The following is a 23872-nucleotide window of genomic DNA, read 5'->3' as shown; positions in this document are numbered from 1 at the left end:
CCTGTTGTCTTAATAACTAAGAGACGAGGTGGACAGACACAACCACTCAGACCTGTTGTCTTAATAACTAAGAGACGAGGTGGACAGACACAACCACTCAGACCTGTTGTCTTAATAACTAAGAGACGAGGTGGACAGACACAACCACTCAGACCTGTTGTCTTAATAACTAAGAGACGAGGTGGACAGACACAACCACTCAGACCTGTTGTCTTAATAACTAAGAGACGAGGTGGACAGACACAACCACTCAGACCTGTTGTCTTAATAACTAAGAGACGAGGTGGACAGACACAACCATTCAGACCTGTTGTCTTAATTACTAAGAGACGAGGTGGACAGACACAACCATTCAAACCTGTTGTCTTAATAACTAAGAGACGAGGTGGACAGACACAACCACTCAGACCTGTTGTCTTTTAATAACTAAGAGACGAGGTGGACAGACACAACCATTCAGACCTGTTGTCTTAATAACTAAGAGACGAGGTGGACAGACACAACCACACAGACCTGTTGTCTTAATAACTAAGAGACGAGGTGGACAGACACAACCACACAGACCTGTTGTCTTAATAACTAAGAGACGAGGTGGACAGACACCACCACTCAGACCTGTTGTCTTAATTACTAAGAGACGAGGTGGAGAGACACAACCACTCAGACCTGTTGTCTTAATTACTAAGAGACGAGGTGGACAGACACAACCACTCAGACCTGTTGTCTTAATTACTAAGAGACTAGGTGGACAGACACAACCACTCAGACCTGTTGTCTTAATAACTAAGAGACGAGGTGGACAGACACAACCACTCAGACCTGTTGTCTTAATAACTAAGAGACGAGGTGGACAGACACAACCACTCAGACCTGTTGTCTTAATAACTAAGAGACGAGGTGGACAGACACAACCACTCAGACCTGTTGTCTTAATAACTAAGAGACGAGGTGGACAGACACAACCACTCAGACCTGTTGTCTTAATAACTAAGAGACGAGGTGGACAGACACAACCACTCAGACCTGTTGTCTTAATTACTAAGAGACGAGGTGGACAGACACAACCATTCAGACCTGTTGTCTTAATAACTAAGAGACGAGGTGGACAGTCACAACCACTCAGACCTCTTGTCTTAATAACTAAGAGACGAGGTGGACAGACACAACCACTCAGACCTGTTGTCTTAATAACTAAGAGACGAGGTGGACAGACACAACCACTCAGACCTGTTGTCTTAATTACTAAGAGACGAGGTGGACAGACACAACCACACAGACCTGTTGTCTTAATAACTAAGAGACGAGGTGGACAGACACCACCACTCAGACCTGTTGTCTTAATTACTAAGAGACGAGGTGGAGAGACACAACCACTCAGACCTGTTGTCTTAATTACTAAGAGACGAGGTGGACAGACACAACCACTCAGACCTGTTGTCTTAATTACTAAGAGACGAGGTGGACAGACACAACCACTCAGACCTGTTGTCTTAATAACTAAGAGACGAGGTGGACAGACACAACCACTCAGACCTGTTGTCTTAATAACTAAGAGACGAGGTGGACAGACACAACCACTCAGACCTGTTGTCTTAATAACTAAGAGACGAGGTGGACAGACACAACCACTCAGACCTGTTGTCTTAATAACTAAGAGACGAGGTGGACAGACACAACCACTCAGACCTGTTGTCTTAATAACTAAGAGACGAGGTGGACAGACACAACCACTCAGACCTGTTGTCTTAATTACTAAGAGACGAGGTGGACAGACACAACCATTCAGACCTGTTGTCTTAATAACTAAGAGACGAGGTGGACAGACACAACCACTCAGACCTGTTGTCTTAATTACTAAGAGACGAGGTGGACAGACACAACCACACAGACCTATTGTCTTAATAACTAAGAGACGAGGTGGACAGACACCACCACTCAGACCTGTTGTCTTAATTACTAAGAGACGAGGTGGACAGACACAACCACTCAGACCTGTTGTCTTAATAACTAAGAGACGAGGTGGACAGACACAACCACTCAGACCTGTTGTATTAATAACTAAGAGACGAGGTGGACAGACACAACCACTCAGACCTGTTGTCTTAATAACTAAGAGACGAGGTGGACAGACACAACCACACAGACCTGTTGTATTAATAACTAAGAGACGAGGTGGACAGACACAACCACTCAGACCTGTTGTCTTAATAACTAAGAGACGAGGTGGACAGACACAACCACTCAGACCTGTTGTCTTAATTACTAAGAGACGAGGTGGACAGACACAACCACTCAGACCTGTTGTCTTAATAACTAAGAGACGAGGTGGACAGACACAACCACACAGACCTGTTGTCTTAATAACTAAGAGACGAGGTGGACAGACACAACCACACAGACCTGTTGTCTTAATAACTAAGAGACGAGGTGGACAGACACAACCACTCAGACCTGTTGTCTTAATAACTAAGAGACGAGGTGGACAGACACAACCACTCAGACCTGTTGTCTTAATAACTAAGAGACGAGGTGGACAGACACCACCACTCAGACCTGTTGTCTTAATAACTAAGAGACGAGGTGGACACACACAACCACTCAGACCTGTTGACTTAATAACTAAGAGACGAGGTGGACAGACACAACCACTCAGACCTGTTGTCTTAATAACTAAGAGACGAGGTGGACACACACAACCACTCAGACCTGTTGACTTAATAACTAAGAGACGAGGTGGACAGACACAACCACTCAGACCTGTTGTCTTAATAACTAAGAGACGAGGTGGACAGACACAACCACTCAGACCTGTTGTCTTAATAACTAAGAGACGAGGTGGACAGACACAACCACTCAGACCTGTTGTCTTAATAACTAAGAGACGAGGTGGACAGACACAACCACACAGACCTGTTGTCTTAATAACTAAGAGACGAGGTGGACAGACACAACCACTCAGACCTGTTGTCTTAATAACTAAGAGACGAGGTGGACAGACACAACCACACAGACCTGTTGTCTTAATAACTAAGAGACGAGGTGGACAGACACAACCACTCAGACCTGTTGTCTTAATAACTAAGAGACGAGGTGGACAGACACAACCACTCAGACCTGTTGTCTTAATAACTAAGAGACGAGGTGGACAGACACCACCACTCAGACCTGTTGTCTTAATAACTAAGAGACGAGGTGGACACACACAACCACTCAGACCTGTTGACTTAATAACTAAGAGACGAGGTGGACAGACACAACCACTCAGACCTGTTGTCTTAATAACTAAGAGACGAGGTGGACAGACACAACCACTCAGACCTGTTGTCTTAATAACTAAGAGACGAGGTGGACAGACACAACCACTCAGACCTGTTGTCTTAATAACTAAGAGACGAGGTGGACAGACACAACCACTCAGACCTGTTGTCTTAATAACTAAGAGATGAGGTGGACAGACACAACCACTCAGACCTGTTGTCTTAATAACTAAGAGACGAGGTGGACAGACACAACCACTCAGACCTGTTGTCTTAATAACTAAGAGACGAGGTGGACAGACACAACCATTCAGACCTGTTGTCTTAATAACTAAGAGACGAGGTGGACAGACACAACCACTCAGACCTGTTGTCTTAATTACTAAGAGACGAGGTGGACAGACACAACCACACAGACCTATTGTCTTAATAACTAAGAGACGAGGTGGACAGACACCACCACTCAGACCTGTTGTCTTAATTACTAAGAGACGAGGTGGACAGACACAACCATTCAGACCTGTTGTCTTAATAACTAAGAGACGAGGTGGACAGACACAACCACTCAGACCTGTTGTCTTAATTACTAAGAGACGAGGTGGACAGACACAACCACTCAGACCTGTTGTCTTAATAACTAAGAGACGAGGTGGACAGACACAACCACACAGACCTGTTGTCTTAATAACTAAGAGACGAGGTGGACAGACAACCACTCAGACCTGTTGTCTTAATAACTAAGAGACGAGGTGGACAGACACAACTACTCAGACCTGTTGTCTTAATAACTAAGAGACGAGGTGGACAGACACAACCACACAGACATGTTGTCTTTATAACTAAGAGACGAGGTGGACAGACACAACCACTCAGACCTGTTGTCTTAATAACTAAGAGACGAGGTGGACAGACACAACCACTCAGACCTGTTGTCTTAATAACTAAGAGACGAGGTGGACAGACACAACCACTCAGACCTGTTGTCTTAATAACTAAGAGACGAGGTGGACAGACACAACCACTCAGACCTGTTGTCTTAATAACTAAGAGACGAGGTGGACAGACACAACCACTCAGACCTGTTGTCTTAATAACTAAGAGACGAGGTGGACAGACACAACCACTCAGACCTGTTGTCTTAATAACTAAGAGACGAGGTGGACAGACACAACCACTCAGACCTGTTGTCTTAATAACTAAGAGACGAGGTGGACAGACACAACCACTCAGACCTGTTGTCTTAATAACTAAGAGACGAGGTGGACAGACACAACCACACAGACCTGTTGTCTTAATAACTAAGAGACGAGGTGGACAGACACAACCACTCAGACCTGTTGTCTTAATAACTAAGAGACGAGGTGGACAGACACAACCACTCAGACCTGTTGTCTTAATAACTAAGAGACGAGGTGGACAGACACCACCACTCAGACCTGTTGTCTTAATAACTAAGAGACGAGGTGGACACACACAACCACTCAGACCTGTTGACTTAATAACTAAGAGACGAGGTGGACAGACACAACCACTCAGACCTGTTGTCTTAATAACTAAGAGACGAGGTGGACAGACACAACCACTCAGACCTGTTGTCTTAATAACTAAGAGACGAGGTGGACAGACACAACCACTCAGACCTGTTGTCTTAATAACTAAGAGACGAGGTGGACAGACACAACCACTCAGACCTGTTGTCTTAATAACTAAGAGATGAGGTGGACAGACACAACCACTCAGACCTGTTGTCTTAATAACTAAGAGACGAGGTGGACAGACACAACCACTCAGACCTGTTGTCTTAATAACTAAGAGACGAGGTGGACAGACACAACCATTCAGACCTGTTGTCTTAATAACTAAGAGACGAGGTGGACAGACACAACCACTCAGACCTGTTGTCTTAATTACTAAGAGACGAGGTGGACAGACACAACCACACAGACCTGTTGTCTTAATAACTAAGAGACGAGGTGGACAGACACCACCACTCAGACCTGTTGTCTTAATTACTAAGAGACGAGGTGGACAGACACAACCATTCAGACCTGTTGTCTTAATAACTAAGAGACGAGGTGGACAGACACAACCACTCAGACCTGTTGTCTTAATTACTAAGAGACGAGGTGGACAGACACAACCACTCAGACCTGTTGTCTTAATAACTAAGAGACGAGGTGGACAGACACAACCACACAGACCTGTTGTCTTAATAACTAAGAGACGAGGTGGACAGACAACCACTCAGACCTGTTGTCTTAATAACTAAGAGACGAGGTGGACAGACACAACTACTCAGACCTGTTGTCTTAATAACTAAGAGACGAGGTGGACAGACACAACCACACAGACATGTTGTCTTAATAACTAAGAGACGAGGTGGACAGACACAACCACTCAGACCTGTTGTCTTAATAACTAAGAGACGAGGTGGACAGTCACAACCACTCAGACCTGTTGTCTTAATAACTAAGAGACGAGGTGGACAGACACAACCACTCAGACCTGTTGTCTTAATAACTAAGAGACGAGGTGGACAGACACAACCACTCAGACCTGTTGTCTTAATAACTAAGAGACGAGGTGGACAGACACAACCACTCAGACCTGTTGTCTTAATAACTAAGAGACGAGGTGGACAGACACAACCACTCAGACCTGTTGTCTTAATAACTAAGAGACGAGGTGGACAGACACAACCACTCAGACCTGTTGTCTTAATAACTAAGAGACGAGGTGGACAGACACAACCACTCAGACCTGTTGTCTTAATAACTAAGAGACGAGGTGGACAGACACAACCACTCAGACCTGTTGTCTTAATAACTAAGAGACGAGGTGGACAGACACAACCACTCAGACCTGTTGTCTTAATTACTAAGAGACGAGGTGGACAGACACAACCATTCAGACCTGTTGTCTTAATAACTAAGAGACGAGGTGGACAGACACAACCACTCAGACCTGTTGTCTTAATTACTAAGAGACGAGGTGGACAGACACAACCACACAGACCTATTGTCTTAATAACTAAGAGACGAGGTGGACAGACACCACCACTCAGACCTGTTGTCTTAATTACTAAGAGACGAGGTGGACAGACACAACCATTCAGACCTGTTGTCTTAATAACTAAGAGACGAGGTGGACAGACACAACCACTCAGACCTGTTGTCTTAATTACTAAGAGACGAGGTGGACAGACACAACCACTCAGACCTGTTGTCTTAATAACTAAGAGACGAGGTGGACAGACACAACCACACAGACCTGTTGTCTTAATAACTAAGAGACGAGGTGGACAGACACAACCACTCAGACCTGTTGTCTTAATAACTAAGAGACGAGGTGGACAGACACAACCACTCAGACCTGTTGTCTTAATTACTAAGAGACGAGGTGGACAGACACAACCACTCAGACCTGTTGTCTTAATAACTAAGAGACGAGGTGGACAGACACAACCACACAGACCTGTTGTCTTAATAACTAAGAGACGAGGTGGACAGACACAACCACACAGACCTGTTGTCTTAATAACTAAGAGACGAGGTGGACAGACACAACCACTCAGACCTGTTGTCTTAATAACTAAGAGACGAGGTGGACAGACACAACCACTCAGACCTGTTGTCTTAATAACTAAGAGACGAGGTGGACAGACACCACCACTCAGACCTGTTGTCTTAATAACTAAGAGACGAGGTGGACAGACACAACCACTCAGACCTGTTGACTTAATAACTAAGAGACGAGGTGGACAGACAACCACACAGACCTGTTGTCTTAATAACTAAGAGACGAGGTGGACAGACACAACCACACAGACCTGTTGTCTTAATAACTAAGAGACGAGGTGGACAGACACAACCACTCAGACCTGTTGACTTAATAACTAAGAGACGAGGTGGACAGACACAACCACTCAGACCTGTTGTCTTAATTACTAAGAGACGAGGTGGACAGACACAACCACTCAGACCTGTTGTCTTAATAACTAAGAGACGAGGTTGACAGACACCACCACTCAGACCTGTTGTCTTAATAACTAAGAGACGAGGTGGACAGACACAACCATTCAGACCTGTTGTCTTAATAACTAAGAGACGAGGTGGACAGACACAACCACTCAGACCTGTTGTCTTAATTACTAAGAGACGAGGTGGACAGACACAACCACTCAGACCTGTTGTCTTAATAACTAAGAGACGAGGTGGACAGACACAACCACTCAGACCTGTTGTCTTAATAACTAAGAGACGAGGTGGACAGACACAACCACTCAGACCTGTTGTCTTAATAACTAAGAGACGAGGTGGACAGACACAACCACTCAGACCTGTTGTCTTAATAACTAAGAGACGAGGTGGACAGACACAACCACTCAGACCTGTTGTCTTAATAACTAAGAGACGAGGTGGACAGACACAACCACTCAGACCTGTTGTCTTAATAACTAAGAGACGAGGTGGACAGACACAACCACTCAGACCTGTTGTCTTAATAACTAAGAGACGAGGTGGACAGACACAACCACTCAGACCTGTTGTCTTAATAACTAAGAGACGAGGTGGACAGACACAACCATTCAGACCTGTTGTCTTAATTACTAAGAGACGAGGTGGACAGACACAACCATTCAAACCTGTTGTCTTAATAACTAAGAGACGAGGTGGACAGACACAACCACTCAGACCTGTTGTCTTTTAATAACTAAGAGACGAGGTGGACAGACACAACCATTCAGACCTGTTGTCTTAATAACTAAGAGACGAGGTGGACAGACACAACCACACAGACCTGTTGTCTTAATAACTAAGAGACGAGGTGGACAGACACAACCACACAGACCTGTTGTCTTAATAACTAAGAGACGAGGTGGACAGACACCACCACTCAGACCTGTTGTCTTAATAACTAAGAGACGAGGTGGACAGACACAACCACTCAGACCTGTTGACTTAATAACTAAGAGACGAGGTGGACAGACAACCACACAGACCTGTTGTCTTAATAACTAAGAGACGAGGTGGACAGACACAACCACACAGACCTGTTGTCTTAATAACTAAGAGACGAGGTGGACAGACACAACCACTCAGACCTGTTGACTTAATAACTAAGAGACGAGGTGGACAGACACAACCACTCAGACCTGTTGTCTTAATTACTAAGAGACGAGGTGGACAGACACAACCACTCAGACCTGTTGTCTTAATAACTAAGAGACGAGGTTGACAGACACCACCACTCAGACCTGTTGTCTTAATAACTAAGAGACGAGGTGGACAGACACAACCATTCAGACCTGTTGTCTTAATAACTAAGAGACGAGGTGGACAGACACAACCACTCAGACCTGTTGTCTTAATTACTAAGAGACGAGGTGGACAGACACAACCACTCAGACCTGTTGTCTTAATAACTAAGAGACGAGGTGGACAGACACAACCACTCAGACCTGTTGTCTTAATAACTAAGAGACGAGGTGGACAGACACAACCACTCAGACCTGTTGTCTTAATAACTAAGAGACGAGGTGGACAGACACAACCACTCAGACCTGTTGTCTTAATAACTAAGAGACGAGGTGGACAGACACAACCACTCAGACCTGTTGTCTTAATAACTAAGAGACGAGGTGGACAGACACCACCACTCAGACCTGTTGTCTTACTAACTAAGAGAAGAGGTGGACAGACACCTCCACTCAGACCTGTTGTCTTAATAACTAAGAGACGAGGTGGACACACACAACCACTCAGACCTGTTGACTTAATAACTAAGAGATGAGGTGGACAGACACAACCACTCAGACCTGTTGTCTTAATAACAAAGAGACGAGGTGGACAGACACAACCACTCAGACCTGTTGTCTTAATAACTAAGAGACGAGGTGGACAGACACAACCATTCAGACCTGTTGTCTTAATTACTAAGAGACGAGGTGGACAGACACAACCACTCAGATCTGTTGTCTTAATAACTAAGAGACGAGGTGGACAGACACAACCACTCAGACCTGTTGTCTTAATAACTAAGAGACGAGGTGGACAGTCACAACCACTCAGACCTGTTGTCTTAATAACTAAGAGACGAGGTGGACAGACACAACCACTCAGACCTGTTGTCTTAATAACTAAGAGACGAGGTGGACAGACACAACCACTCAGACCTGTTGTCTTAATAACTAAGAGACGAGGTGGACAGACACAACCACTCAGACCTGTTGTCTTAATAACTAGGAGACGAGGTGGAGAGACACAACCACTCAGACCTGTTGTCTTAATAACTAAGAGACGAGGTGGACAGACACAACCACTCAGACCTGTTGTCTTAATAACTAAGAGACGAGGTGGACAGACACAACCACTCAGACCTGTTGTCTTAATAACTAAGAGACGAGGTGGACAGACGCAACCACTCAGACCTGTTGTCTTTTAATAACTAGGAGACGAGGTGGACAGACGCAACCACTCAGACCTGTTGTCTTAATAACTAAGAGACGAGGTGGACAGACACAACCACTCAGACCTGTTGTCTTAATTACTAAGAGACGAGGTGGACAGACACAACCACTCAGACCTGTTGTCTTAATAACTAAGAGACGAGGTGGACAGACACAACCACTCAGACCTGTTGTCTTAATTACTAAGAGACGAGGTGGACAGACACAACCACTCAGACCTGTTGTCTTAATAACTAAGAGACGAGGTGGACAGTCACAACCACTCAGACCTGTTGTCTTAATAACTAAGAGACGAGGTGGACAGACACAACCACTCAGACCTGTTGTCTTAATTACTAAGAGACGAGGTGGACAGACACAACCACTCAGACCTGTTGTCTTAATAACTAAGAGACGAGGTGGACAGACACAACCACTCAGACCTGTTGTCTTAATAATAAGAGACGAGGTGGACAGACACAACCACTCAGACCTGTTGTCTTAATTACTAAGAGACGAGGTGGACAGACACAACCACTCAGACCTGTTGTCTTAATTACTAAGAGACGAGGTGGACAGACACAACCACTCAGACCTGTTGTCTTAATAACTAAGAGACGAGGTGGACAGACACAACCACTCAGACCTGTTGTCTTAATAACTAAGAGACGAGGTGGACAGACACAACCACTCAGACCTGTTGTCTTAATAACTAAGAGACGAGGTGGACAGACACAACCACTCAGACCTGTTGTCTTAATAACTAAGAGACGAGGTGGACAGACACAACCACTCAGACCTGTTGTCTTAATAACTAAGAGACGAGGTGGACAGACACAACCACTCAGACCTGTTGTCTTAATTACTAAGAGACGAGGTGGACAGACACAACCATTCAGACCTGTTGTCTTAATAACTAAGAGACGAGGTGGACAGACACAACCACTCAGACCTGTTGTCTTAATTACTAAGAGACGAGGTGGACAGACACAACCACACAGACCTATTGTCTTAATAACTAAGAGACGAGGTGGACAGACACCACCACTCAGACCTGTTGTCTTAATTACTAAGAGACGAGGTGGACAGACACAACCATTCAGACCTGTTGTCTTAATAACTAAGAGACGAGGTGGACAGACACAACCACTCAGACCTGTTGTCTTAATTACTAAGAGACGAGGTGGACAGACACAACCACTCAGACCTGTTGTCTTAATAACTAAGAGACGAGGTGGACAGACACAACCACACAGACCTGTTGTCTTAATAACTAAGAGACGAGGTGGACAGACACAACCACTCAGACCTGTTGTCTTAATAACTAAGAGACGAGGTGGACAGACACAACCACTCAGACCTGTTGTCTTAATTACTAAGAGACGAGGTGGACAGACACAACCACTCAGACCTGTTGTCTTAATAACTAAGAGACGAGGTGGACAGACACAACCACACAGACCTGTTGTCTTAATAACTAAGAGACGAGGTGGACAGACACAACCACACAGACCTGTTGTCTTAATAACTAAGAGACGAGGTGGACAGACACAACCACTCAGACCTGTTGTCTTAATAACTAAGAGACGAGGTGGACAGACACAACCACTCAGACCTGTTGTCTTAATAACTAAGAGACGAGGTGGACAGACACCAAAACTCAGACCTGTTGTCTTTTAATAACTAAGAGACGAGGTGGACAGACACAACCATTCAGACCTGTTGTCTTAATAACTAAGAGACGAGGTGGACAGACACAACCACACAGACCTGTTGTCTTAATAACTAAGAGACGAGGTGGACAGACACAACCACACAGACCTGTTGTCTTAATAACTAAGAGACGAGGTGGACAGACACAACCACTCAGACCTGTTGACTTAATAACTAAGAGACGAGGTGGACAGACACAACCACTCAGACCTGTTGTCTTAATTACTAAGAGACGAGGTGGACAGACACAACCACTCAGACCTGTTGTCTTAATAACTAAGAGACGAGGTGGACAGACACAACCACACAGACCTGTTGTCTTAATAACTAAGAGACGAGGTGGACAGACACAACCACACAGACCTGTTGTCTTAATAACTAAGAGACGAGGTGGACAGACACAACCACTCAGACCTGTTGACTTAATAACTAAGAGACGAGGTGGACAGACACAACCACTCAGACCTGTTGTCTTAATTACTAAGAGACGAGGTGGACAGACACAACCACTCAGACCTGTTGTCTTAATAACTAAGAGACGAGGTGGACAGACACAACCACTCAGACCTGTTGTCTTAATAACTAAGAGACGAGGTGGACAGACACAACCACTCAGACCTGTTGTCTTAATAACTAAGAGACGAGGTGGACAGACACAACCACTCAGACCTGTTGTCTTAATAACTAAGAGACGAGGTGGACAGAAACAACCACTCAGACCTGTTGTCTTAATTACTAAGAGACGAGGTGGACAGACACAACCACTCAGACCTGTTGTCTTAATAACTAAGAGACGAGGTGGACAGACACAACCACTCAGACCTGTTGTCTTAATAACTAAGAGACGAGGTGGACAGACACAACCACTCAGACCTGTTGTCTTAATAACTAAGAGACGAGGTGGACAGACACAACCACTCAGACCTGTTGTCTTAATAACTAAGAGACGAGGTGGACAGACACAACCACTCAGACCTGTTGTCTTAATTACTAAGAGACGAGGTGGGCAGACACAACCATTCAGACCTGTTGTCTTAATAACTAAGAGACGAGGTGGACAGACACAACCACTCAGACCTGTTGTCTTAATTACTAAGAGACGAGGTGGACAGACACAACCACACAGACCTATTGTCTTAATAACTAAGAGACGAGGTGGACAGACACCACCACTCAGACCTGTTGTCTTAATTACTAAGAGACGAGGTGGACAGACACAACCATTCAGACCTGTTGTCTTAATAACTAAGAGACGAGGTGGACAGACACAACCACTCAGACCTGTTGTCTTAATTACTAAGAGACGAGGTGGACAGACACAACCACTCAGACCTATTGTCTTAATAACTAAGAGACGAGGTGGACAGACACAACCACACAGACCTGTTGTCTTAATAACTAAGAGACGAGGTGGACAGACACAACCACTCAGACCTGTTGTCTTAATAACTAAGAGACGAGGTGGACAGACACAACCACTCAGACCTGTTGTCTTAATTACTAAGAGACGAGGTGGACAGACACAACCACTCAGACCTGTTGTCTTAATAACTAAGAGACGAGGTGGACAGACACAACCACACAGACCTGTTGTCTTAATAACTAAGAGACGAGGTGGACAGACACAACCACACAGACCTGTTGTCTTAATAACTAAGAGACGAGGTGGACAGACACAACCACTCAGACCTGTTGTCTTAATAACTAAGAGACGAGGTGGACAGACACAACCACTCAGACCTGTTGTCTTAATAACTAAGAGACGAGGTGGACAGACACCACCACTCAGACCTGTTGTCTTTTAATAACTAAGAGACGAGGTGGACAGACACAACCATTCAGACCTGTTGTCTTAATAACTAAGAGACGAGGTGGACAGACACAACCACACAGACCTGTTGTCTTAATAACTAAGAGACGAGGTGGACAGACACAACCACACAGACCTGTTGTCTTAATAACTAAGAGACGAGGTGGACAGACACCACCACTCAGACCTGTTGTCTTAATAACTAAGAGACGAGGTGGACAGACACAACCACTCAGACCTGTTGACTTAATAACTAAGAGACGAGGTGGACAGACAACCACACAGACCTGTTGTCTTAATAACTAAGAGACGAGGTGGACAGACACAACCATTCAGACCTGTTGTCTTAATAACTAAGAGACGAGGTGGACAGACACAACCACACAGACCTGTTGTCTTAATAACTAAGAGACGAGGTGGACAGACACCACCACTCAGACCTGTTGTCTTAATAACTAAGAGACGAGGTGGACAGACACAACCACTCAGACCTGTTGACTTAATAACTAAGAGACGAGGTGGACAGACAACCACACAGACCTGTTGTCTTAATAACTAAGAGACGAGGTGGACAGACACAACCACACAGACCTGTTGTCTTAATAACTAAGAGACGAGGTGGACAGACACAACCACTCAGACCTGTTGACTTAATAACTAAGAGACGAGGTGGACAGACACAACCACTCAGACCTGTTGTCTTAATTACTAAGAGACGAGGTGGACAGACACAACCACTCAGACCTGTTGTCTTAATAACTAAGAGACGAGGTTGACAGACACCACCACTCAGACCTGTTGTCTTAATAACTAAGAGACGAGGTGGACAGACACAACCATTCAGACCTGTTGTCTTAATAACTAAGAGACGAGGTGGACAGACACAACCACTCAGACCTGTTGTCTTAATTACTAAGAGACGAGGTGGACAGACACAACCACTCAGACCTGTTGTCTTAATAACTAAGAGACGAGGTGGACAGACACAACCACTCAGACCTGTTGTCTTAATAACTAAGAGACGAGGTGGACAGACACAACCACTCAGACCTGTTGTCTTAATAACTAAGAGACGAGGTGGACAGACACAACCACTCAGACCTGTTGTCTTAATAACTAAGAGACGAGGTGGACAGACACAACCACTCAGACCTGTTGTCTTAATAACTAAGAGACGAGGTGGACAGACACCACCACTCAGACCTGTTGTCTTAATAACTAAGAGAAGAGGTGGACAGACACCTCCACTCAGACCTGTTGTCTTAATAACTAAGAGACGAGGTGGACACACACAACCACTCAGACCTGTTGACTTAATAACTAAGAGATGAGGTGGACAGACACAACCACTCAGACCTGTTGTCTTAATAACAAAGAGACGAGGTGGACAGACACAACCACTCAGACCTGTTGTCTTAATAACTAAGAGACGAGGTGGACAGACACAACCATTCAGACCTGTTGTCTTAATTACTAAGAGACGAGGTGGACAGACACAACCATTCAGATCTGTTGTCTTAATAACTAAGAGACGAGGTGGACAGACACAACCACTCAGACCTGTTGTCTTTATAACTAAGAGACGAGGTGGACAGAAACAACCACACAGACCTGTTGTCTTAATAATAAGAGACGAGGTGGACAGACACAACCACTCAGACCTGTTGTCTTAATAACTAAGAGACGAGGTGGACAGACACAACCACTCAGACCTGTTGTCTTAATAACTAAGAGACGAGGTGGACAGACACAACTACTCAGACCTGTTGTCTTAATAACTAAGAGACGAGGTGGACAGTCACAACCACTCAGACCTGTTGTCTTAATAACTAAGAGACGAGGTGGACAGACACAACCACTCAGACCTGTTGTCTTAATAACTAAGAGACGAGGTGGACAGCCACAACCACTCAGACCTGTTGTCTTAATAACTAAGAGACGAGGTGGACAGACACAACCACTCAGACCTGTTGTCTTAATAACTAGGAGACGAGGTGGAGAGACACAACCACTCAGACCTGTTGTCTTAATAACTAAGAGACGAGGTGGACAGACACAACCACTCAGACCTGTTGTCTTAATAACTAAGAGACGAGGTGGACAGACACAACCACTCAGACCTGTTGTCTTAATAACTAAGAGACGAGGTGGACAGACGCAACCACTCAGACCTGTTGTCTTTTAATAACTAGGAGACGAGGTGGACAGACGCAACCACTCAGACCTGTTGTCTTAATAACTAAGAGACGAGGTGGACAGACACAACCACTCAGACCTGTTGTCTTAATTACTAAGAGACGAGGTGGACAGACACAACCACTCAGACCTGTTGTCTTAATAACTAAGAGACGAGGTGGACAGTCACAACCACTCAGACCTGTTGTCTTAATAACTAAGAGACGAGGTGGACAGACACAACCACTCAGACCTGTTGTCTTAATTACTAAGAGACGAGGTGGACAGACACAACCACTCAGACCTGTTGTCTTAATAACTAAGAGACGAGGTGGACAGACACAACCACTCAGACCTGTTGTCTTAATAATAAGAGACGAGGTGGACAGACACAACCACTCAGACCTGTTGTCTTAATTACTAAGAGACGAGGTGGACAGACACAACCACTCAGACCTGTTGTCTTAATTACTAAGAGACGAGGTGGACAGACACAACCACTCAGACCTGTTGTCTTAATAACTAAGAGACGAGGTGGACAGACACAACCACTCAGACCTGTTGTCTTAATAACTAAGAGACGAGGTGGACAGACACAACCACTCAGACCTGTTGTCTTAATAACTAAGAGACGAGGTGGACAGACACAACCACTCAGACCTGTTGTCTTAATAACTAAGAGACGAGGTGGACAGACACAACCACTCAGACCTGTTGTCTTAATAACTAAGAGACGAGGTGGACAGACACAACCACTCAGACCTGTTGTCTTAATTACTAAGAGACGAGGTGGACAGACACAACCACTCAGACCTGTTGTCTTAATAACTAAGAGACGAGGTGGACAGACACAACCACTCAGACCTGTTGTCTTAATAATAAGAGACGAGGTGGACAGACACAACCACTCAGACCTGTTGTCTTAATTACTAAGAGACGAGGTGGACAGACACAACCACTCAGACCTGTTGTCTTAATTACTAAGAGACGAGGTGGACAGACACAACCACTCAGACCTGTTGTCTTAATAACTAAGAGACGAGGTGGACAGACACAACCACTCAGACCTGTTGTCTTAATAACTAAGAGACGAGGTGGACAGACACAACCACTCAGACCTGTTGTCTTAATAACTAAGAGACGAGGTGGACAGACACAACCACTCAGACCTGTTGTCTTAATAACTAAGAGACGAGGTGGACAGACACAACCACTCAGACCTGTTGTCTTAATAACTAAGAGACGAGGTGGACAGACACAACCACTCAGACCTGTTGTCTTAATTACTAAGAGACGAGGTGGACAGACACAACCATTCAGACCTGTTGTCTTAATAACTAAGAGACGAGGTGGACAGACACAACCACTCAGACCTGTTATCTTAATTACTAAGAGACGAGGTGGACAGACACAACCACACAGACCTATTGTCTTAATAACTAAGAGACGAGGTGGACAGACACCACCACTCAGACCTGTTGTCTTAATTACTAAGAGACGAGGTGGACAGACACAACCATTCAGACCTGTTGTCTTAATAACTAAGAGACGAGGTGGACAGACACAACCACTCAGACCTGTTGTCTTAATAACTAAGAGACGAGGTGGACAGACACAACCACTCAGACCTGTTGTCTTAATTACTAAGAGACGAGGTGGACAGACACAACCACTCAGACCTGTTGTCTTAATAACTAAGAGACGAGGTGGACAGACACAACCACTCAGACCTGTTGTCTTAATAATAAGAGACGAGGTGGACAGACACAACCACTCAGACCTGTTGTCTTAATAACTAGGAGACGAGGTGGACAGACAACCACTCAGACCTGTTGTCTTAATAACTAAGAGACGAGGTGGACAGACACAACCACTCAGACCTGTTGTCTTAATAACTAAGAGACGAGGTGGACAGACACAACCACACAGACCTGTTGTCTTAATAACTAAGAGACGAGGTGGACAGACACAACCACTCAGACCTGTTGACTTAATAACTAAGAGACGAGGTGGACAGACACAACCACTCAGACCTGTTGTCTTAATTACTAAGAGACGAGGTGGACAGACACAACCACTCAGACCTGTTGTCTTAATAACTAAGAGACGAGGTGGACAGACACAACCACTCAGACCTGTTGTCTTAATAACTAAGAGACGAGGTGGACAGACACAACCACTCAGACCTGTTGTCTTAATAACTAAGAGACGAGGTGGACAGACACAACCACTCAGACCTGTTGTCTTAATAACTAGGAGACGAGGTGGAGAGACACAACCACTCAGACCTGTTGTCTTAATAACTAAGAGACGAGGTGGACAGACACAACCACTCAGACCTGTTGTCTTAATAACTAAGAGACGAGGTGGACAGACACAACCACTCAGACCTGTTGTCTTAATAACTAAGAGACGAGGTGGACAGACGCAACCACTCAGACCTGTTGTCTTTTAATAACTAAGAGACGAGGTGGACAGACACAACCACTCAGACCTGTTGTCTTAATTACTAAGAGACGAGGTGGACAGACACAACCACTCAGACCTGTTGTCTTAATAACTAAGAGACGAGGTGGACAGACACAACCACTCAGACCTGTTGTCTTAATTACTAAGAGACGAGGTGGACAGACACAACCACTCAGACCTGTTGTCTTAATAACTAAGAGACGAGGTGGACAGTCACAACCACTCAGACCTGTTGTCTTAATAACTAAGAGACGAGGTGGACAGACACAACCACTCAGACCTGTTGTCTTAATTACTAAGAGACGAGGTGGACAGACACAACCACTCAGACCTGTTGTCTTAATAACTAAGAGACGAGGTGGACAGACACAACCACTCAGACCTGTTGTCTTAATAATAAGAGACGAGGTGGACAGACACAACCACTCAGACCTGTTGTCTTAATAACTAGGAGACGAGGTGGACAGACAACCACTCAGACCTGTTGTCTTAATAACTAAGAGACGAGGTGGACAGACACAACCACTCAGACCTGTTGTCTTAATAACTAAGAGACGAGGTGGACAGACACAACCACACAGACCTGTTGTCTTAATAACTAAGAGACGAGGTGGACAGACACAACCACTCAGACCTGTTGACTTAATAACTAAGAGACGAGGTGGACAGACACAACCACTCAGACCTGTTGTCTTAATTACTAAGAGACGAGGTGGACAGACACAACCACTCAGACCTGTTGTCTTAATAACTAAGAGACGAGGTGGACAGACACCACCACTCAGACCTGTTGTCTTAATAACTAAGAGACGAGGTGGAGAGACACAACCATTCAGACCTGTTGTCTTAATAACTAAGAGACGAGGTGGACAGACACAACCACTCAGACCTGTTGTCTTAATTACTAAGAGACGAGGTGGACAGACACAACCACTCAGACCTGTTGTCTTAATTACTAAGAGACGAGGTGGACAGACACAACCACTCAGACCTGTTGTCTTAATAACTAAGAGACGAGGTGGACAGACACAACCACTCAGACCTGTTGTCTTAATTACTAAGAGACGAGGTGGACAGACACAACCACACAGACCTGTTGTCTTAATAACTAAGAGACGAGGTGGACAGACACAACCACTCAGACCTGTTGTCTTAATAACTAAGAGACGAGGTGGACAGACACAACCACACAGACCTGTTGTCTTAATTACTAAGAGACGAGGTGGACAGACACAACCACTCAGACCTGTTGTCTTAATTACTAAGAGACGAGGTGGACAGACACAACCACACAGACCTGTTGTCTTAATAACTAAGAGACGAGGTGGACAGTCACAACCACTCAGACCTGTTGTCTTAATAACTAAGAGACGAGGTGGACAGACACAACCACTCAGACTATTTAAGGGCTCTGAAAGCCAATCGAGGTTTTAAATGAAGAACAATGACAATAGGTGGAGAGAGGATTGACAAACAGACTACAGACTGAGTAGCGAGCCAGTTATTTTGTTCCCCGATGTTTCTCCAGTGGATTACAGTGTTATTGAATAGAGTGGATAGTATTTAGTAAAATGTATTGTGTTTAGAACAGTAGAATGGATGGCGGTGTTAGCATAATGCTTCCGCGGTATGTTGTTAGATAAATCAGATGCTTTAGTCTTGGCTTTACCACGAAAGTAAAACTGTGAAACAATATATTATTATCTTGTTCTTTAGAATAGAACTGACTGTGATGTTTTAAAAGGAAATGTACTTGACAAAGATCTCTTATTCATATTTGTACTTGTTAAGCAGCTTTAATACATTAATACAATAGAATAAATTGGTCTTTCATGATTGTCCTGACTGTGTAGTCATTCTGTTTCGAACGATATGAAGGACTGGAATGATTAGAGTTTTATTTGTGTCCCTCTTCCTCTCTTTCTCCTCCTCCTCATATCTTCCTCCTCATCTCTTCCTTCTCCCTCCTCATCTCTTCTCATCTCTTCTCCTCATCTCCTCTTCATATCGTCCTCCTCATCTCTTCCTCCTCATCTCTTCCTCCTCATCACCTTCTCCTCATCTATTCTCCTCATCTATTCTCCTCATCTCTTCCTCCTCATCATATCGTCCTCCTCATCTCTTCCTCCTCATCACTTCCTCCTCATCATATCGTCCTCCTCATCATCTCTTCTCCTCTTCTCTTCCTCATCTCTTCTCCTCATCTCTTCTCCTCATCTCTTCTTCCTCATCTCTTCTCCTCATCTCTTCTCTTCCTCATCTCTTCTCCTCGTTCTTCTCCTCATCTCTTCTCCTCATCATCTCTTCTCCTCATCTCTTCTCCTCATCTCTTCTCCTCATCTCTTCTCCTCATCTCTTCTCTTCCTCATCTCTTCCTCCTCCTCTCTTCTCCTCATCTCTTCTTCCTCATCTCTTCCTCATCTCTTCTTCCTCGTCTCTTCTCCTCTCTTCCTCCTCATCTCTTCTCATCATCTCTTCTTCCTCATCTCTTCTTCCTCATCTCTTCTCCTCTCTTCTCCTCTCTTCCTCATCTCTTCTCCTCATCTATTCTTCCTCATCTCTTCTCCTCTCTTCTCCTCTCTTCCTCATCTCTTCTCCTCATCTCTTCTCCTCTCTTCTCCTCTCTTCCTCATCTCTTCTCCTCATCTATTCTTCCTCATCTCTTCCTCCTCATCTCTTCTCCTCATCTATTCTTCCACATATTTTCTCCTCATCTCCTCCTCATCTCTTCTCATCATCTCTTCTCCTCCTCATCTCTTCCTCCTCATCTCTTCCTCTCCTCCCTCCTCCTCTCCTTTCCTCTCCTCCCGTCCTCTCTTCTCTCTCTCCTCTGTCTCTCCTCTCCTTAGTCTGTTCTCCTGGGTTCTACGGGCACCGCTGTAGCCAGTCATGTCCACAGTGTGTCCACAGCTCTGGCTCGTGCCATCATGTGACTGGTCACTGTGACTGTCTGTCCGGCTTCTATGGCTCCCTGTGCAACCAAGGCAAGTAACTCTCCTCTCTTCCTGTCCCTTCTCTCTGTAACCAAGGCAAGTAGTCCTCCTCTCTTCCTGTCCCTTCTCTCTGTAACCAAGGCAAGTAACCCTCCTCTCTTCCTGTCCCTTCTCTCTGTAACCAAGGCAAGTAACCCTCCTCTCTTCCTGTCCCTTCTCTATGTAACCAAGGCAAGTAACCCTCCTCTCTTCCTGTCCCTTCTCTCTGTAACCAAGGCAAGTAACCCTCCTCTCTTCCTGTCCCTTCTCTCTGTAACCAAGGCAAGTAACCCCCCTCTCTTCCTGTCCCTTCTCTCTGTAACCAAGGCAAGTAACACTCCTCTCTTCCTGTCCCTTCTCTCTGTAACCAAGGCAAGTAGTCCTCCTCTCTTCCTCTCCCTCTCTCTTCCTCCCTCTCCCTCCCTCACTCCCGCTCTCTCTCTCCCTCCCTCCTTCCAGTCTCTGCCCTAGTTACAGTGATGTCTTCTCTGTCTCTGTGAGGCAGGGAAAACTAAAAGAACGGAGAGCGGTCTCTTTTCTCAGAACGGAGAACGGTCTCTTCTCTCAGAACGGAGAACGGTCTCTTCTCTCAGAACGGAGAACGGTCTCTTCTCTCAGAACGGAGAACGGTCTCTTCTCTCAGAACGGAGAACGGTCTCTTCTCTCAGAACGGAGAACGGTCTCTTCTCTCAGAACGGAGAACAGTCTCTTCTCTCAGAACGGAGAACGGTCTCTTCTCTCAGAACGGAGAGCGGTCTCTTCTCTCAGAACGGAGAACGGTCTCTTCTCTCAGAACGGAGAACGGTCTCTTCTCTCAGAACGGAGAACGGTCTCTTCTCTCAGAACGGAGAACGGTCTCTTCTCTCAGAACGGAGAACAGTCTCTTTGCTCAGAACGGAGAACAGTCTCTTTGCTCAGAGAAGGAGTTCAAACGTATTGTCCTTTAAGTGTGTGTGCCGTGTGCATGTTCTTCTCCGTGCAGTAGCACTAGAAGTGATGATGAAGTGTTTGATGGCAGTAAGGAGTGACCTGCTGTGTGCCGTGTGTGTGCGCACCTGCGTCCGACCATCTCTGTGTCTCTCCCTGCCTCTCCCTGCCTCTCCCTGCCTCTCCCTGCCTCTCCCTGCCTCTCCCTGCCTCCCCCTGTCTCTCCCTGTCTCTCCCTGTCTCTCCCTGTCTCCCCCTGTCTCTCCCTGTCTCTCCCTGCCTCTCCCTGCCTCTCCCTGCCTCCCCCTGTCTCTCCCTGCCTCTCCCTGTCTCTCCCTGCCTCTCCCTGCCTCTCCCTGCCTTTCTATGTCTCTCCCTGCCTCTCCCTGTCTCTCCCTGCCTCTCCCTGTCTCTCCCTGCCTCTCCCTGCTTTTCTATGTCTCTCCCTGCCTCTCCCTGCCTCTCCCTGCCTCTCCCTGCCTCTCCCTGCCTCTCCCTGCCTCCCCCTGCCTCCCCCTGCCTCCCCCTGCCTCTCCCTGCCTCCCCCTGCCTCCCCCTGCCTCCCCCTGTCTCTCCCTGTCTCCCCCTGTCTCCCCCTGCCTCCCCCTGCCTCCCCCTGCCTCTCCCTGTCTCTCCCTGTCTCCCCCTGTCTCCCCCTGCCTCTCCCTGCCTCTCCCTGTCTCTCCCTGTCTCTCCCTGTCTCCCCCTGTCTCCCCCTGTCTCTCCCTGTCTCCCCCTGTCTCCCCCTGTCTCTCCCTGTCTCTCCCTGTCTCTCCCTGCCTCTCCCTGTCTCCCCCTGTCTCTCCCTGTCTCTCCCTGTCTCCCCCTGTCTCTCCCTGTCTCTCCCTGTCTCCCCCTGTCTCTCCCTGTCTCTCCCTGTCTCTCCCTGCCTCTCTCTGTCTCTCCCTGTCTCTCCCTGTCTCTCCCTGCCTCTCCCTGCCTCTCCCTGTCTCTCCCTGTCTCTCCCTGTCTCCCCCTGTCTCTCCCTGTCTCTCCCTGCCTCTCCCTGTCTCTCCCTGCCTCTCCCTGTCTCTCCCTGTCTCTCTCTGTCTCTCCCTTATAACAGAACATGGCCAAGATGTAAAATGTTCATAAATGACCAGCAGGGTCAAATAATAATAATCACAGTGGATGTCGAGGGTGCAGCAAGTCAGCACCTCAGGAGTAAACGTCAGTTGGCTTTTCATAGCCGATCATTAAGAGTATCTCTACCGCTCCTGCTGTCTCTAGAGAGTTGAAAACAGCAGGTCTGGGACAGGTAGCACATCCAGGGAACAGGTCAGGGTTCCATAGCCTCAGGCAGAACAGTTGAAACTGGAGCAGCAGCACGACCAGGTGGACTGGGGACAGCAAGGAGTCATCATGCCAGGTCGTCCTGAGGCATGGTCCTCGGGCTCAGGTCCCCTGAGAGAGAGAAAGAAAGAGAGAAAGATAGATAGAATTAGAGAGAGCATACTTAAATTCACACAGGACACCGGATAAGACAGGAGAAATAGTCCAGATATAACAGACTGCCTCTCCCTGTCTCTCCCTGTCTCCCCTGCCTCTCCCTGCCTCTCCCTGCCTCTCCCTGCCTCTCCCTGCCTCTCCCTGTCTCCCCCTGTCTCCCCTGCCTCTCCCTGCCTCTCCCTGCCTCTCCCTGCCTCCTCCTGCCTCCCCCTGCCTCTCCCTGCCTCTCCCTGTCTCTCCCTGTCTCCCCCTGTCTTCCCTGCCTCTCCCTGCCTCTCCCTGCCTCTCCCTGTCTCCCCCTGTCTTCCCTGCCTCTCCCTGCCTCTCCCTGCCTCTCCCTGCCTCTCCCTGCCTCCTCCTGCCTCCCCCTGCCTCTCCCTGCCTCTCCCTGTCTCTCCCTGTCTCCCCCTGTCTCCCCTGTCTCTCCCTGCCTCTCCCTGTCTCTCCCTGCCTCTCCCTTCCTCTCCCTGTCTCTCCCTGCCTCTCCCTGCCTCTCCCTGTCTCTCCCTGTCTCTCCCTACCTCTTACTACCTCTCCGTACCTCTCCCTGCAACTAATTGACATTATCAGTGTCTCTCTGACAAATAACCTTCAGTGAGAATCTAATCTGAATATTGCTGAGACATTCTCTTTTAGAGAGAGACACAAAGAA

At 46.4% G+C, this 23872-nt stretch overlaps 1 protein-coding gene across 1 annotated transcript in view; it reads left to right on the top strand.

The window, feature by feature from the left end:
- The window catches only part of LOC129856882 (multiple epidermal growth factor-like domains protein 11), a 492683-nt gene extending 471217 nt beyond the window's left edge, over positions 1-21466 (top strand). Inside the window, exon 16 of the mRNA XM_055924622.1 lies at positions 20722-21466. Within this exon, the coding sequence (XP_055780597.1) occupies positions 20722-20864 (143 nt within the window). The 3' untranslated portion in view covers positions 20865-21466. The remainder of the gene's footprint in view (positions 1-20721) is intronic.
- Positions 21467-23872: the final 2406 nt, after the last annotated feature.

This window comes from Salvelinus fontinalis, chromosome 6 (assembly GCF_029448725.1).
Source record: "Salvelinus fontinalis isolate EN_2023a chromosome 6, ASM2944872v1, whole genome shotgun sequence".
NCBI classification, from domain to species: Eukaryota; Metazoa; Chordata; class Actinopteri; order Salmoniformes; family Salmonidae; genus Salvelinus; species Salvelinus fontinalis.
Note: the sequence above shows the minus strand (reverse complement) of the source record. Positions and strands in the feature narration are given on the sequence as shown.